The sequence below is a fragment of the Hyaena hyaena genome, unplaced genomic scaffold, assembly GCF_003009895.1.
Source record: "Hyaena hyaena isolate Hyena2069 unplaced genomic scaffold, ASM300989v1 scaffold_480, whole genome shotgun sequence".
NCBI classification, from domain to species: domain Eukaryota; kingdom Metazoa; phylum Chordata; class Mammalia; order Carnivora; family Hyaenidae; genus Hyaena; species Hyaena hyaena.
The window spans coordinates 1,145,192-1,163,219 of record NW_024081108.1 but is presented as its reverse complement, the minus strand read 5'-3'; the positions used below and the strand labels follow the sequence as shown (position 1 = coordinate 1,163,219).

Genomic DNA, 18,028 nt, shown 5'->3' with positions numbered 1-18,028 from the left:
CCAGTTCGAAATTGTATGTGCCCTACAATGGTCAAAGCATAAAGTGTTGGTATGTTGGATATACGGGAGTATTAGAAGAGGTTTTCCTTAAAAATATTTTTCTTTTACATTGTTTGTTATATTGTATTTAAAATGAAACCATTACATAAGAAGAAATGCATTTCAAAAATCAGCAAGGGGAAGAACAATAAGAAATAACAAGAATAACAAAATAATTATTAAAGTTCCACTTCTGCTCCACGGTTTCTTAACCATTTTGAAAAAAACATTTTTAGTTTATAGATTCAAAGCAAATTAAGCTGTTGTTCCAACCCTATAGTGGGTTTAAAACCCAGCTCTAAATTAAAAAACAAATAATAATAAAACAAAGTCAGCTTTGGGTGTGGGTGTGATTTCTTTTTTTTAATGAGCTAAGCACCGGCCTTTTAAGTAAGGTTATCTTCTATCAGATATCTATCTGATTTAGTCTCCCAAAACAGCAGCATAATTCCAAGTGTCTTTATAGTACATTAAATACCTTTAGCCCCTAGGCAGGTTCAGAAAATAGCATGAATTTCCTATATTAAACATTCTCTTTTCAGCTTAAGAAACAAAACAAAGAGCTTTATTGTGGTATAGTTGACATAGAATGTAACGTTGCTTTTTAAGACAAAAAAATAAAATAAACAAAAGTAATAAGCTAAAATATTTAAAAGCTTTCACTCAAATACATCAGTCCAGTATTGTTGATTGCTCTGCCTTTCAAGTACTAAATTTAGCCAATTTTTTGTAATTAACAAAACTAATTTCCCCATTGGCTTTTTAATTTTAATAATGGTTGTTGATATTTTCCTATATATTTCTAAAAATCTCTCTCAGAATGTAAAAATTAAGCTTTATTAAGATGATGTGACTGTGTTTACCCATCTTGCCATTTTACTTTATTATAAAATGTAATAGTTACCACATTTAACTTTCATCTGAATAAATTCTCTCTACTTATCAGAGGTGTGTGGGAGGAAGCATATAAGGATATAAGAAACAATTTTTAAACAAGGTCAGATCATTTTTTTTAAGGTGCCATTTCCATAAATTGTCTGACAAACTAACAATTGATTTCATAAGTTTGCTCAAAAATGGTATTTTGTCATTTCCCAGAAGTCAGTTTTTACAAGATAAATATACCCAGTCTGCTAATATGCATATCTGGATCAAATCCTCCCCCCTTCCTAAAACCTGATAATCTCAGGTCCTGATATGATGAAGTACAGACACTTGTTTCCTAATTTTCCATTTCAGAGCTCAGAATGCTGTTGGTTAGTTTGCACTAAATGCATCCACAGGGCTGGCAAAAGTTCTTCCCAAATAGCGTGTCTTTTATAGTGATTTGTCATTTTTTCCCCAGAGACAAATGGCACTCTGAGTATTAGCATTATATTATAATTTATATTAATAAAACAATAATCATGGTTTTACATTAGCTACTTGAAACCCACAGGATCATATCAGAATTTTTAGTACATCTCATGTTTTTAAGCAATGTCCTGAATGAGGACTGGTATCAAACTCTGAAATTAAAGAGTTTAGAAGTAGATAAATCAAAAATTCCTAATTCATAGCTCTCTGAAGATTCAGTTGGAATAGAAAGGCACATGGCAAGTCCTGAAGAAGGCTAATTAGCCATTGAGACAAGGTCTTCAGATTGACATTTCCTCAGAGAATCATTACAGTCCAAAGACACAGAGAAAATCCAGCCCACAGGGGTAGCTTTCCACTTGCCAAGCTCAGAAAACGTAAGTATAAAAAGCTAAAAAACTTCATACTGTTTAACAAAAAAAAAGGACTGTGCGGTGCTCGGCTGTCCCAGTTGGTAGAGCAAGTAATTCTTGACCTCGGGGTCATGAATTCAAGTCCCATGTTGGATGTAAAGCTTACTTTTAAAACATTTTTTGAAAAATGGACTCTGAGCTGGGGCACCTGGGGGGCTCAGTCGGTTAAGCTTCCAACTCTTATTTCAGTTCAGGTCATGATCTCACAGTTGGTGAGTTCAGTTTAGAAGTTCAAGCCCCATGTTGGGATCTGTGCTGACAGCATGGAGCCTGCTTGGGATTCTCTCACTCTCCCTCCCTCTCTCTCTCTCTCTCTCTCTCATTCCCTGACTCACTCTCTCTCTCTCTCTCTCTCTCAAAAATAAACATTTTTAGGGGCGCCTGTGTGGCTCAGGTTAAGCGCTAAGCAGTTAAGCTTAATTTGTACTAAATGCATCCACAGGGCTGGTTAAGCGTCTGACTTCGGCTCAGGTCATGATCTCTCAGTTCGAGTGAGTTCGAGCCCCGCGTCAGGCTCTGTGCTGGAGCCTGGAGCCTGGAGCTTGGAGCCTGCTTCAGATTCTGTGTCTCCCTCTCTTTCTGTGCCTCTCACCTGCTCGCACTCTGTCTCTCTGCCTCTCAAAAATGAATGTTAAAAATTAAAAAAAAAAAGAAAGAAAAAATAAACATTTGTAGAAAAATGGACTCTGAGTAATATAACAGTTATGGATCATGTTTCCATATCAGCCCTGCATACATACAAATCAATATGGGAATATATGTTTATACATATGTGTATGACTGTGAACCTGGAATCAAAACAAGGTGAATTAGTTGTATAGTTGGTGTCCTCAAGAAACCATTTCCAATGAGGTACAATGGACAAGAGATGTTTTTGCACCAGAGCACCTTATCCACAGAATAATGCTAGGGTCAGATCACCAAGTATTGTGATTCTAGATTTCTCTTTTATAGATGGCAAGCAGGCCATCTGCCACCCATTAATATATTTCTGTCTTTAGACAAATTCAATGCAGGCATCTACTCAGAATGAAAATTCAGTCATGCCTCCCTGGGAGTTCCACTTAAATCTCTGAATTTTGAGTGTTCAAAATTCTGTAGGTTATTTCTAAATACTATTGATCTCATCCCATATGTTTAAATTTTTTCCTAATTTCAGTTTTAAAAGGTAAATTAAGTTCATTTGGGAACGACTTTATTTTTGTCCAACATACTGCTTACAATTTTTTTCACATACTCTTTGCAGATGATTTCTTTCCCTTTGTTTCAATGATCTCACTAACTAGGTGGTCCAGTCACAATCTAGTCAATATTATACAGTGTTAAGAGTCTTGAAGACCAAACTGTGTTCTTGGGAAAGTTATTTAACCTTAGTTTCCTTATCTATCTCAGAACATTGAACATAATATGAGGTTATAATCATGGAAAGTAAACAGCACAATGTGGTACTTGGCATATCACAATTTTTCTATTACATTATTAGTTTTCAGGCTAGAAATTTATGTGGTTTTTAAAATTAGATTTGAATTTTCCCAAATATTTGTTAGGAATTTACCTACAAATCATCAAGAAGCTAATATTTTACTAGTGGAGACAACTTGCAATTAATTAAACAATGTTTAATATGATATTGGGTTTAGAGCTAGGGTAATGACGTGGTCTGAAGAAAAAGCAAGAAAGGTAAGGAGATGAGTAATGAGTATACTAACTCAGGGTGGTCAAGGAGGTCTATCAGGAGATGGCTGTAGAACAGACCTGAGTGAAACGGGGGAAGGAACTAGGTGACAGGTTCATTCATTAGATGAGTGTTTGTTATGGTGCTTGTTAGCTGCATCCTTTTGGTTCTTAGTCACACTTCTTTCTATGGGTACTGAACTATTTATATTTCTATGACTTAGGAGGCCAAGCAGATTTTACAGTCCAGGAAGGAAGTGCCTGGGCTTCCCATGTGCTTTAAATATCTGCTAGTGATTACAAATTTCCCATGACTGACTTAGTACTTCTTGAATGGTTTGTCAGTTCTGTAAATGAATTTAATATTAGAAGTCCTTTGAAGAGGAGCAAGCATTTGGAAGAACCTAACAGAAGAAAGCAGCTATGATATGGAGGAAAGAATCTTGAGTCAAGAGAATTGGGTTTGAATGCCAGGTCACCACTGACTGTGTGGACTTGCATATGTCCCCTAACTGTACTGCATTTGTTTCTTTATCTCTAAAATGGGGATGATAATGTTTAAATCACATAGTTGTTGTAAAGGTCGAATGAAATAATTGATATGAAAAACACTTAGTATGCAATAGGAAATCAGTAAATGATACTTGATTTTGAAATTTTGGAGTATCCTTAAAGATAATGGTCTGCAGTGTGTCTTCTGCATAAAATAAGTCTTAGGATATTACACTAAATTTAAAAAGTAGAAATAAGAGATTTATGTAACTATAATATTACCTCATGATAATTGTAGTTAACATTGAGCTCCCACCATGTTCTAAGAACTATTCTAAGCATGTTACATGGATTAACTCATTTATTTCTCACACCGACCAAACAAGATAAGTACTATTATTTTGCCCATCTAACTCATGACAAAAATGAGGCACAAAGATGGGGCTCCTGGCTGATTCAGTCGGTAGAACACGTGACTCTTAATCTCAGGACATGAGTTCAAGCCTTGCATTGGGTGTGGAGCCCACATAAAAAAGTAAAAAATGAAGCACAAAGAGACTAATTAATCTGCATACTGTCATACAGTAAGTGGTAGAATTGAGATAACAAATGCAATAATTAAAAGATTACTTACCCCGTCCCAAGCCATCACCTAGGACTTTCCATTAAAAAAATTAAGCTTTTTTATTTTTTAAAGTTTATTTATCTTGAGACACAAAGAGAGGGAGAGAGAGAGAGAGAAAGAGAGAGAGCAGGGGGTGTGCAGGGGCTGTGCAAAGGGAGTGAGAGAATCCCCATGCTAATGGCGCAGAGCCTGAACCCAGGAACTGGGAGATGGTGCCAAAATCAAGAGTCGGATGCTTAACTGATGGAGCCACCCAGGCAGCCCCACCTAGGTCTTTCCTAAAGAAACATATCTGCAGAAATTGACAGTAACAAAAAAATTGAACTTAAGGCATGACCAAGTTTAAAGAGAGTGGGTAAGGTAAAAAAAAAAAAAAAAAAAAAAAAAAAACTCAGTGCTAATGTTAATTAAAGGTTGCTTTAGATTATATCTAAAGTGAATAGCCCACACTGTAATATTAAGGATCATTTACTTTATTATGTAATTTCGTATCTTCTTTCTGAAGATCTACTCATTTTAAGAAAAACAGTTGCTTAATACTGATCAGAGACTAAGAAAGTCACCTAAGAAGAACAGATCATCTAAAATTCCAAGGACTTTTTAAAAAAATACTAGAGTACAGCAATAATATTTTGAGGGATTGATTGTAACAGATGTGATCAGTTTCAGCCATAGTTGAACAACACCCAGCAAAACAATGACTCTGGTTATCTAGAAACTGAAAATTCCAATGACAAAGAGGTAAATAAATTATAAAAACAACCTATGTGTTCTACCAAATTATTTAAAATCTTTTACCATGAGTTAAATCTATAAAAGCTAGAATATACCAGCTTGAGGAATATATTATATAGCGAAAAGATCATGACTATTTATGCATGCTAAATGATAACCAATCATCCCAGGCTTACAAATAATAGTTACCATGATACTATACTGAACCATTAGTTATATATTAACTAACTAAATGAAGTAGAATATATTTCCATTCCATATCCCATTTCATATATCTTTTTATTGTCCTTTTCCTTAAGAATAAGCACGAATATGGTACTAAGATGACAAACGTAATTTTTTGTAGATTAATAGAAAAATAAAGTATAACATTCCTACTCTCCATATTTCAAATTGGCAAAAACAAAACGACATAAACACATAGATAAAAACTTAACTACCAAATCTTTGATATGGTAGAATATAATGGTGATATTAGGCAGAGACCCATCAATGTGCCATAAAAACCTATGCAAGGAAGTGTATACAAAAAGGAGAGAAATCAAGCTACAAAGAACAGAAGCATACACAAGTATTATAGAAGTATTAGGATGACTGACAAAAGTGGGTAGCTTTTTAATCAAAAGTTAATAAAATAGAAGCTATCATTAAAAAAAAGTTTTAAGAACATCATCACTGTCTTTCAGTCCCATAGGGAAACTGAAATGTCCTTATTTCTTTGCTATTATCTAGAAGCACTGTGGAAATACATCGATGTTATCACCACAAAGATAACCAGATACTACAAGAAGATACCACTGAGATCAACTGTAATTAGTTTGAATAGCTTAACAGTAGATAGTCTTTGTAAGTAGAATTCATTCACTTTTACTATTTTTTTTTTTAGAATTCCATCTACTTTTAAACCTACTAGAGCCAAGCATACTGGAAAAAAGCTTTCATTAATCAGCTCTGACATCCAGGGAAACCAAAACATAGGAACAGGCAATGGTTTTGAGTTCTTGTACAGTCTCAATTATGTGTTAGTCAACTCAAGCAACCATTATGTACTCAACAATAGGTATGACACAGGGCTGGACATCAGCAACACTATAAGCAGGCAGGCACAGGCAGCCTACTTCTACTGACTTTTCTAGTGTTAACATTCTTAAGAAATATGGAAAATAGTAATATGTCTTCCTCACTAGAACTTTATCGTAGTGCTCTACTAGATTTATCTTTTATTAACAAGCCTGTGCAGAATAACACTGTCTTAAGAAATAACAACATAGCGTCTTAGAGGAAAAAGAAATGTAGGATGCCAGTGTGGGGATAACCTTCCAATTGCCAACGATTGTTGTGAATATAACGATATTTTTCCGAACATTAAAGCCTCTGTCGTAGGTAGCTTCAGTAAGAAAAAAGTTGACTTGAAACTTTAAAATATCATTGGTGTACATGACAATGTGACGAAGTAAACAAAAGAAAAATTTTAAACATTGTTTTAAAAAACATCAGGGGAGAAGCACGAGGTTGCTTATTATGAAGCACTTACAGAGTCGGATGCATTTTCAAAGCTGGTTACAATCATTACCACAGCACTCCCTTGTGAGGTAAGTGTATTATCATCTGTGGTTCATAAATGAAAAAGCTGAGGCACTGAATCACTTGCCTAAGGAGAATGAGTCAACGTCAAGAGTCATAGTTGACCGACCTAACTTCTGACGGTCAGTCCAGGGCTTAGTCAGCGGGGGCCGGAGTGGCTTCCCTGGCTGGCGCCTGGACTTAGGCTGTTTCCGTTCACGCTGAAGTGGAACCGAGAACACAGAACTTTCAAATAATTTTTCCTTGTACTCAAGATTGAGCCCTGAGGTCTTATCTCAGGACTTGGGACAGGAAAAGCTGTCGGGTGCCCTCCCCCTCCCCCAACCTGTGGCAAGTGGGTACTGTGGGCGGTTCTGCCACCCCCTTTCGCAGTGATGGCAATGAGTGACCACCAGCGTTAGCAGAGCCGGGGGACGGGGGAGGGTGGATTGCTTTAAACAAGGACTCGCCATCGCCGCCTCTTTCTGCAAAGCGAAAGAAAATGGTGGGAAGTCAAACAAAATTTAAATAAACAGACGACTCGTCCTAGGACCTCGACTAAGCAAATGAAGCCTCGCTGTGCGTGCTGAGCCTGCAGTTCCCAACTTTCCGGGGAAGATGGGAGGACAGGGCAACAAAGGGCACGGCAGGCATGTCTGGCAGTAGACGCTACAGCAGCTATCCAGGCGGAAGAGCACAGGACTGAACACCAACCTCCAGCACGCTAGGGTCCGCCGCCGAGAACCGTGCACCCTGCCCACCAACCACGTGACAAGCCCCCTCCCCCCCTTTTCTTTAAACTTCTTTACCCTTAAAAAAAAAAGAGAGGGAGCCAGAGAGTGAGCGAGAGACTCCACTTCCCAGAAGCCTCTTGTTACCCACGCAGCCGCAGTCTTGCGCAGGCGCCGCCAGGGCCAAACGGACACGTCCGTCACGTGAACAGTAGCCGGCCAATCCGGTTTGAATCTCATTTTTTTCCTCTCACCCCTCCCTTCAGGAGCGGTTGTGCGATCAGATCGATCTAAGATGGCGACTGTGGAACCGGTGAGTATTGCCTTTGGCCCCCACCCCCACCGGTCCCCGCGCTCCGTCCCCCTTCGGACTGGGGGACCCCGCGGGACTGCGTTCCCGGCGCGCACGCTACCTCTTGCTGCCCCCTCCCCCTCTTCTTGGGTCTGACCTCTCCGCGGGCAACTGGGGACGCCCCGGCGGCTGGTCGCGGCGGCGTGTAGCGCACACGTTCCGGTGGGGGCCCAAGAGCCGGGGGAGAGGGGTGGGGGAGGGGCGGCACGGCGCCTCCGGTGAAGCCGCGAGGTGGTCTCTAAGGGTGGAGGGGGATCGGGGCCCTGGGCTAGGTGTGTGAGGTTTGTGTCTTGGCGATAGAAGGGTGCAGGACTGGCCCCGAGCGGGCGCTGGGATCCGCAGGGAGGGTGGGCGGCGAGCCGGCCTGGAATGAGATGGAGGAGGGAGGGAGCCCCGGGGTAGAATCACCCTCCCTCTTTCCCTCCCGAGCTCCAGCCTGGGGGTTCGGGTGCGAGACGCACGCGGGTTTCCTGTAGACCGGTGGGCCAGGGAGCCGGTGGGCGCGCGTTGCCGAAGGGTGGGTTGGGCGGGAGTGGTGCCGCCGCACGCGCGGAGAAGCTTCGACCTCGTCGTGGGGAGCCGAGAGGGGCAAGCGCATGTTACTCCAACGCGCTCAAGAGTTGCCGGGGTTGGCGGCAGGGGAGGCGAGAAAGGTTTGGGGCGGGGAGGGAAACCTCGTGTAGCGCGGTAAAGCTCCCAGAGTAGGAAGAAGGGTGTTGGTGGTGAGAAACGGGGATCACATTGTCCTCTCCCCTCCATGCTTGATACTGGGCTGTCATGGAGGAGGGAAGGGGAGGAGCGAGGCCTACTGATCGCTGCTGCTGGTCTAGTTGCCGGCGGGACCTGCTGCATTTCACACGCGCCTGTCTCCATTCATTCATCCTTTTCGCGCAGTGCGCACGTCTCCGAGAATGCGGTTGGCTCTTGATCCGTCTGCTCTTCCGAGCCTTTATCGCCTGAAAGATTTCTAAGGCACAGTTTATTGGAAATAGACACTTAACTCTAAAAATTGGTTTTACATACTTTTTTTTTTTTTCTTTACTCGTCCTACCGGCTTTCTTTTCAGTTTAGGCACCATCTTAAACTTAGTTGAAGCAAGCCGATCCCAGTAATTTGGTAGTTACCGCCCAAAAGAAGAGGATATCTTTGTCATAGTTTGGGTTTGCCGGCACTGGGTCACTGAAACTTAAAAGACTTGGGCTGCTGTTTTAGGAATGTCACATTTCACATCTAAGTGAAATTGTTTTAGAGGCATAATACGGAGTATTTTAAGTAGAAGACCTTTGACACCCTGTAACCAGTTCTACACCTTGTTGCCAGGGTTATTATTATTATTTTTTTAAAATTTTTTTTGGTATCTAATGGAAGTTTGTGACTTTTGATGACTTAACCAGTTTGCTTTGACTATTTAGAGACTTTTATAGCTAGCTCAAAATTAGCCATGGAAAGGCTTATAGAATACAAAAAGACTTATTTTTCATTACATTGGTGTAAACTATCTGTAGCTTGTTGCCAGAATTTAAGGCAGTTCTTCTGTTTGCTTATTTGTTTTTTATCGGTACCAGTTTTCATTTATGTTTCTGAAAATTAGGTTGGCTGCAAAACTGTCTCTTAATTTCCTGATACAGTTAACTCACTTTGGACCATTCATGTTACAGATAAAGATATAGGATGAATATGAAAATATTCCCTTTTAACAAGTTTCCATGTTCACTTTTTAAAACTGGATCTGCTTTCCTACCCACTGTAACCGGCATTAAAAAGCATTACAGCTGATAATAGGAACAAGGTTAACATCTCTAAGCTGTAAAATAATGTATTCTGTGAAGTTTACCAGTAATATTTCAGTCTTTTGGATTTTGCAGAGCTACGTAGTTTTGTTTCAAGAGCACAGAACAGAACTACAAAGTGTTGAAGGACTATTTTGAGTCAGTAAATATTTATAGCCTCTGTTATGTTTAGGAGGTTATACCAAATGTTCTTTAGAATACAGAGTTATGTAAAATGTGATTTTTATACCTTGTTCAGTGTAAACTCTTAAGGAACCTAATTCCCAGTGATGCAGTCAATGATAATGGTATACTATTCATTCTGGTGCTGACCCAGGGAAATTTGGATACTGCATTTAAATTTGGGGAGTAGGGAACCTAAAAACCTGAAGTGTGTAAAATGGAGAAAGACAGTAGTAGTTTGAGGATGTTTGTAAAGTAGACTGAAGTATTCATTTTTAGTAAGAATGGTGAAGTTTTAGTACTTATTTTTTATTAAAAAAGTTTTTTAATGTTTATTTTTAAGAAAGCACGAATGGAGGAGGGGCAGAAAGAGGGAGGCACAGAATCTGAAGCAGGCTCCAGGCTCTCAGCCGTCAGCACAGAGCCCGATGTGGAGCTTGAACCCACAAATCGTGAAATCATGACCTTAGTTGAAGTCAGTCGCTTAACCAGCTGAGCTACCTAGGCACCCCAAATTTTTAGTACTTCTAATGCACCCTTTTCACAGGTTTGTCTTTTAGAATTCTTTGACAATTTTAAATAGTGGGTGGAATTTTTTTTAAAAGCAGCCTATTAGTATTGATTAAAATTGAGGTATTCCTGCTGAAGCTTCCAGAAACCGTTTTTGTTCATTGCTGCTTTAGCCAGTGAGTTCCTTATTGCTTTTCAGTTGGGCATAATCATAAGCACTTAAAGAATCATGGGCTTTTCCTGCTTGTCCCACCTTTCATAGGCTTTGGGGAATTTTTATCTATGGAAATTAACATAAAATAGTCATTTTCAGTTTGATATTTGATTTTAATCAGGTGTGTCTAAGACATCTGTTATATTAAGATGTGGCTTACAAATATCAAATTTGTTGAGAAGCTTGATGGGGCAAATTAATGGAAGCATTTTACCTCTTTACAGGTAATATGGCAAAATTTTGAACATTGGGATCAACATTCCAAAGCATTCGTACTATCTTCTGGCACTGGAATTGTGGCTAGGTCAAAATTAGACTCAATATTAGTCATGAAGATGGCAAGCAGTTTCCCCAGGCCATCTTGCTTACAGTGGGTTATGTTTCTTTGTAGCTTTATTTTCATTCTTAATTTTGGGCTATTTTTTGACTTGTAGTTCTTTTTAAGATAAGAGGTTTTTTGTTTTGTTTTTGTTTTAGTTAAAAGGGCATATAGTTTTACATGTTTTTTACATTTCATCTCTTGGATTTTTAGAACCACATTAATTTTATAAGTGGAATTAACTTGGACAGCTAATCCAGTACTTCCATTTTTATCCTTCAGAAACTTGTTTTGTACTACAGAGTTTGTTTAAAGTAAATAAGGCTCACACGTGTATTGACTAATATGTTGGATATAATTTAGTGTTTTTGGTTAATCAGAGACTTGATTGGGACAAGCAGACCTTGCAAATTAATATACTTTTTAAAAATATTTATTTTTGAGAGAGTGCGTGATCATGTGTGAGGGAGGGACAGAGAAGAGACAGAAGCAGGTCCTGGACCCTCAGTGCAGAGCCTGATGTGGGGCTTGAGCTCATGAATTGTGAGATCATGACGTGAGCCAAAGTTGGTTGCTTAACTAACTGAGCCACCCAGGTGTCCCCTATACGTATTTTTGCCTAAGTGAAAAAACCTAGTACATGTATCAGAGGTCATTCATAAACCAAATAAATTTGGTTCTGGTGTTTTATATTTCAAATTTCACTTTATTTTATAGTTTGAATTAATAACTGTGCATAATTATATGACTTAGAGAAATCCAGTTTAGAAGGCAGACATAGTTTATACACAGAAGTTGCAGAGAATACAATGTTAAACAAATTAGGTAAGCCTAATCCAATTTAGACAGCAGAGTCTAGGCAAAATTTAAAAAATATATTGTTTAAGGTTAAAAATGTAAAAGTACCTGGATGCAACAAGTACCTTGTGAGGTGGTTATGCTAGCAGTGGCAATTTCTACTTTTCAGTCTCTGCGACTGCTGGAAATTTCCTAGTTTTTCTGTTACCTGTGAGTTTTTCCATCTTTGTAATAGAGACTTTCTGGAGAAATGAAAATAAGCATGGGTTATAGTCTGATTTTAATATGAGTGACCTTGACTGAAATTTCTAAGTCTAGTTGATAAAATGGGAATTAGAAGATATCTTACAGTGATTTTGATTTTCAAATACAGTATTCAGAGATGACAACTTGTCAGTTATGAAGAACTGGATAAAGTTAATACTCCATGAATGTGTTGCATGCAGGTGTATTCATGGATACATACATACTCACCTTTTCCTCTCTTTGCTAAGAAATTCACATAGCAATTATCAACCCTTGGCCATTAGCAAGAAATGGAAAGCTTATGATCTACAAACCTCAGATACTCTTCTCACTCCTATCCCTGTCATAAAAATCACTAGTGTTCCTTCAAAAGTTCCTATTTGTGTTTGGAGAAAAAAGAAAGGATCACTTTTGACTTTCAGGTATGTGGGAATGTGTTGGGTAAATACGGTTTTTTCCCAGTTGGAACTTTTGATACATTATTCCATAGAAACAATGAGAAGCTGTAATTTAGTTACATTGTTCAGTAAGTTTCTGACTTATTGAATGCTGACAGATGTAACTAGCATTGAATTTCCAGGGATATGGATTTAGAGTGCTGAGCAACTGACAATAAAAATGACCTATAAACGCAACCTATTTTTAAGAGTGATTTTTAATGTAGGCAGGTTTTTATTTCTTAATAATAGCTAACATATAGCACTAATGTGTGTCAGGCTTTGCATATATTAATTCATTTAATCTTACAGCAGCCGTATGAGGTAGGTATTGTTAATTCAGATGAGGAAACCAAGGCACAGAGAGATTAGGTAACTTTGTGTGACTAACTTGCTGAAAATCTCACAGCTAATAAATGGTGGGGTGGAGTTCAAACTAAAGCAGCCAGATTCCAGAGTATGTGTTCTTAACTGTGACACTGTCTTTCCATGTTGTGTTTTCCTTATGTGACCTGGGAAAATTAATTTGATGAACTTACTAGATATTATGCTGCAGCTGTAAAAGAAAACGTGTGGACATTTTAGGCTCTGTTCTGGAGTGTTTGATAACTGATGACAAGTACAGAATCGTAAGAAAATAGCACTGTGGTATCTGAATTCAAGGACTAAACAAGTAGTTATACATAAGGTTATATTTTAGTAACTGGTCTGGAATACCTTGGATAGATTTCTAAAGAAAGCGAATGGACATTTCCCTCCTCCTCCTTTTCATTTGATTACTGGACCTTGTCAATTCAAATGATTTGCCATTTAAAATGTTTTGGTAGTGAAAACAGTATTAGTACGTTTTTAACAATTTGTGAATATGGAATTTGCTCTTTACTTTTGTACTGTTACAATTTTGGTGAAAGGACTGGCCGAGAGATAAGCAGTGTTTTGAAAAACTTTGAATATATGTTGCTAATTTTAAAAGCTAAATTCTTTGAGGATGGAAATAAGACCATAAGATTTCTCTGAAACTCATGCCCTTGCAGTAATTGCTAAAGACTTTACTTTTATTAGATTTTTTTTTGACATTTATTCATTTTTGAGAGACAGAGCATGAGTTGGGGGAGGGGCAGAGAGACTGAGACAGAATCCGAAGCAAGCTTCAGGCTCTGAGCTGTTAGCGTAGAGCCCTGCGGTGGGGCTCAAACTCATGGACTATGAGATCATGACCCAAGCTGAAGTCCGATGCTTAACCGACTGAGCCACCCAGGCGCCCCTATTTTAATTTATTTTAAAGAGAGCTCAAGCACAAGCAGGGGAGGTGCGGAGGGAAAGGAGGAGAGAGAGAATCTCAACCAGGCTCCATACTCGTTGTGGAGCCGATTGAGGGCTTTATCTCACAACCCTGAGATCAGGACCTGAGCCAAAATCTGGGAGTGGGAGTGGGATGGATGGGCACTGCATCGACCGAGCCACCCAGATGTCCCTACAATAATTATGGAGCTAAAAGATCTATTTGCATGTTCTATTTTAAACATGTTACTATAAAGTGCTGTACAGAAATTTAAGTATAATCTTTCTGTACCCTGCTTAATTTAGTGGCACTCAGTAAGATTTTTATATTTATGTGAATTAATGTTAGTGTTACTATGAAGAATTTTTACGGGGTTTTACATGGTCATCCTAAGTAGCCACAAAGTCCAGTAACTTCCAAGTATTACCTAAGGAAAGAAAATTTAATATTTTATTTTTTATTTTTTGTTAAATGTTTTCTTTATCTCTGAGAGAGAGACAGCGTGAGCAGGGGAGGGTCAGAGAGAGAGGAAGATACAGAATCCGAAGGAGGCTCCAGGCTCTGAGCTAGCTGTCAGCACAGAGCCTGATGCAGGGCTCGAACCCACGAACCGTGAGATCATGACCTGAGCCAAAGTCGGACGCTTAACGGACTGAGTCACCCAGGTGCCCCTAAAAAAAGGTTTTTTTTAATGTTTATTTTTGAGACAGAGAGAGAAAATATGTGAGTGGGGGAGGGGCAGAGAGAGAGGGAGACAGAATTGGAAGCAGGCTCCAGGCTCTGAGCTGTCAGCACAGAGCCCAGCACAGGTCTCAAACTCACAAACCAGGTGATAATGACCTGAGCTGAAGTCAGATGCTTAACTGACTGAGCCACCTAGGCACCCCAGAATGATGTTTTTATATACATTAAGGAAAAATTTAAAAAAAATAAATGTATTAAGGAAAATATGTAGAATTATGGAGGAAACTGATTATATTGAATTACAGTAAGATTGAGTTAAAATGAAACATTAAGGATGATGCCTGGCACAGGCTTAGTCCTTTCTTTTTTATTGTGGAAAACCTATCTTCTGCCTATATTCTCTAGCCACCTACTTCCCCTTTCCAAAGCATCCACACTGTTGACCAGTTTTATTTTTTGAGGATTCTTTAAGGTAAGGGCTGTCCAAGAGAACTTTCCGTGACGGTGGAAATTCTATATTTGTCCTTTTCAGTATGTAGCCAGTAGCACCACATGCCTATTGAGTGCTTGAAATGTGACTAATTCAACCAAGGAAGTGAATTTTATTTTTTAAATGTTTATTTATTCCTGACTTTCTATAGATATATGTGTATATAATAAGATAGATATATTTTAAAAAATAATGGTAGTCAATTATATATGCTATTTTGGTACATTATGTTTTTCACTTTATTAGAGTGTTGCATATTAGCACGTAAAGCTTTCACTTTTTTTTTCTGATGGTGTGTACTTCATAGTTTGGTCTTAAACATAGTTACTACTTTATTGATCAACATTTGAATTGTTTCCAACACTTTGCAACATTTCCAACAGTCCATAGTGAGTTTCCATACATGAGGTAGTATAGTTCTGGCAATAAATTGAAATTTTAAAAACTCTATTGGTTAGGGCACCTGGATGGCTCAATCAGTTGAGTGACCGACTTCTCAGGTCATGATCTCAACGGTTTGTGGGTTCAGTTTGTGGTGGGCTCTGTGCTGACAGCTCTCTCAAAAATAAATAAACATTAAAAAATTTTTAAAAAACCTCACTGCTACTGGATAAAACAGCTTGTGACTGTCATTGGGCTATAATTATTTTTTTTAGAGCTTCCCCCCCTTTCTACTTTGTGAACAGTTTATTTCTAGAAAACAAAAGATACACCTGTGTATACGTTTTAGAGTAATAAACTGAAGACCTATGTACTAACCACCTGAGACATCATCATGTCCTTATGATGGTTTCAGCTTCCTGCAATCTCTATGAAAGCCTCTCTTGCAGAAACCAGTGGGCCAGGCAAAGAACCCTCATTTAGGAGAGTGGTTTGTGAGATTCTCTGTATGTTTTAAAAGTAGATTAAAGCTGAACTCCTGGTGTGAAATTTGGGCACAAAGGAGAGAAAGAGAGCTTTGTTAACACATGGTTAAGGTGAGTTAAGTAAGTTTAGATAAAAGTCTGGGCCAGACAAACCACAGCAATTAGTTGTGTTTGTTGTTTTTTTATAATAATAAGCATCTTTATCATCATAGTCATCAAACGAAGAATGTCATCTGAATCGCATTGCTCCAATCTGGATGTTGCTCACTATATCTGGTGCACACCTGCCATTATGCATGATTCCTCTCATCTGACTTTTTTGGTGTGCCTCTCTATTTGCTATGTTCCTGGTTGTCTTATTTGGTATCTTGTTTCATTTTGGTAGATCACATCTCCAGTAATTTTTTTGAGAAAAGATACATGAGAGTTAAAGATTTTTGAGACCTTACATGTTAAGCAATATCATATCTGTAGTTCAACTGCGTGTATGTAGAATTCTTTTCTTAGAGTTTTAAAGTCATTCCAGGTCATCATCTGTTGTGGCTGTGGTCAGAAAGTACTCTGATGTCTACTTTTTTTTTTTTCGTGTGTGTGTGTGTGTGGTGTGTGACCACTTCCCCAGTTCCTCTACTTCCCCCCAGAATTTTTTCTTGTCCCCATTTCACAGTGACATGCTTTATTAGTATGGGTGTTTTCATTCATTGTGCTAGGTATGCATTGTACTTTTTTAATGTGGCAACTCTTATCCATCACTTCACATTTATTTGTGATTCTCCTCTCCCCAGTTTCTCTTTGAAACACTTATTCAGATATTGGCGCATCTAGCCTGGTTCTCTGAGTTTTTTTAGTTTAAATTTTGCTTTCATTTTCTATCTCTCTATTTTCTGGGAAGTTTTATTTTCCAACCTGTATCATAACTTTAATGTCTAGATGTTCTCTGTGGTCTTCTGAATGTTCACTTTTATAGCTTCCTGTAATTGTGATGCAACATTTTAACCTTTTGAAGGTATAATAGGTACATATTTTTATTAAAAAGAATTTTCTTTTAATGGTTTTTATTTATTTCTGAGAGAGAGAAACAGTGCCAACAGGGAAGGGTCAGAGAGAGAGTGAGACCCAGAATCTGAAGCAGGCTCCAGGCTCTGATCTAGCTGTCAGCACAGAGCCTGATGTGGGGCCTGAACCCACAAACCGTAAGATCATGACCTGAGCCAAAGTTGGATGCATAACCAACTGAGCCACCCAAGCGCCCCAATAGGTACATATTTTTAAAGGCATTTTCTTTTCTCTATCTGCTTCCTCCAAGTTGCTTAATTTTCTTTTTTTTTTTTTTTTGAACTCATGGCAGCAGTCCTAGTGCGGTAGAGGGAGAGAATTGAGGGATCTAGTTATATTTCAAATAGCTTTCACCAAATTCTCTTTAATTTACCTTATCTTCCTACTTCACTCCTAGTTCTAAAGGTGCTTCCAGCTTTGAGACTTTAAGGATTTAGCTGTATACACTTATCCATTTTGTGTTCCAGCTCTTTTCTTTTTTTTCCTTGCACTTCCCATAGTTGTGGACTTAGAAAAATATCTGTCATCATTTTAGTGGGATTTTGAGAGGCAACAAAATTCAAGTCCTATAGACAGATCACTGAATAGTGACAGATCACTGAAATAGACTGAGCAGTCCAGAATTAGACTCAAGTATATATTTTGTTGTTGTAAATTTGGAACATTTAGATCTGTGCTGGGGTTGGGGAGGGTGGTGGAATAAAAGTCATCTGTAATTACAACAACTTAGGTTTTCTTTGGTATTATTTTGGTTTACTTGTTTGAGGATTCTATTTTCTCACTACATCTCTTTGTACCTCTTTCTTTTCATCATTTTTTAAAAAACTGTGTATTTACTTTTGAGAGAATGTGTACATGGGAGGGGCAGAGTCTGGTGGCCAGAGGATTCCAAGTGGGCCCCGCACAGACAGCAGCAACCCCAGTGCAGGGATTGAACCCACAAACTGCAAGATCATGACCTGAGGTGAAGTTGGACACTCAACCGACTGAGCCACCCAGGAGCTTTTTTCTTTTCCATTTAAATAGAGTATTTTTTAGAGCAGTTTTTAGGTTTACCACATAATTGAGAAGAAGGTACAGAGAGTTCTGGTATATCTCCTGCTTCCATATGCATAACCTCCCCCACAATCAACATCCCACACCAGAGTAGCACATTGGTTATACCAGATGAACCTGCATTGACACATCATTGTC

General features: G+C 38.6%; 1 protein-coding gene across 2 annotated transcripts in view; it reads left to right on the top strand.

Moving 5' to 3' along the window:
- The first annotated feature begins 6,901 nt into the window (after positions 1–6,901).
- Positions 6,902–18,028, top strand: part of EIF4E (eukaryotic translation initiation factor 4E) — a 41,457-nt gene continuing 30,330 nt past the window's right edge. The window contains exons 1-2 of one of the 2 annotated variants that reach the window (XM_039254239.1): positions 6,902–6,926; positions 7,895–7,941. In XM_039254239.1, coding sequence (XP_039110170.1) covers positions 7,924–7,941 — 18 coding nt within the window. In that variant the 5' untranslated portion in view covers positions 6,902–6,926; positions 7,895–7,923. Of the gene's footprint in view, positions 6,927–7,894; positions 7,942–8,551; positions 8,634–18,028 lie in introns of those variants that run through there. The other variant, XM_039254238.1, reaches the window with a different exon arrangement.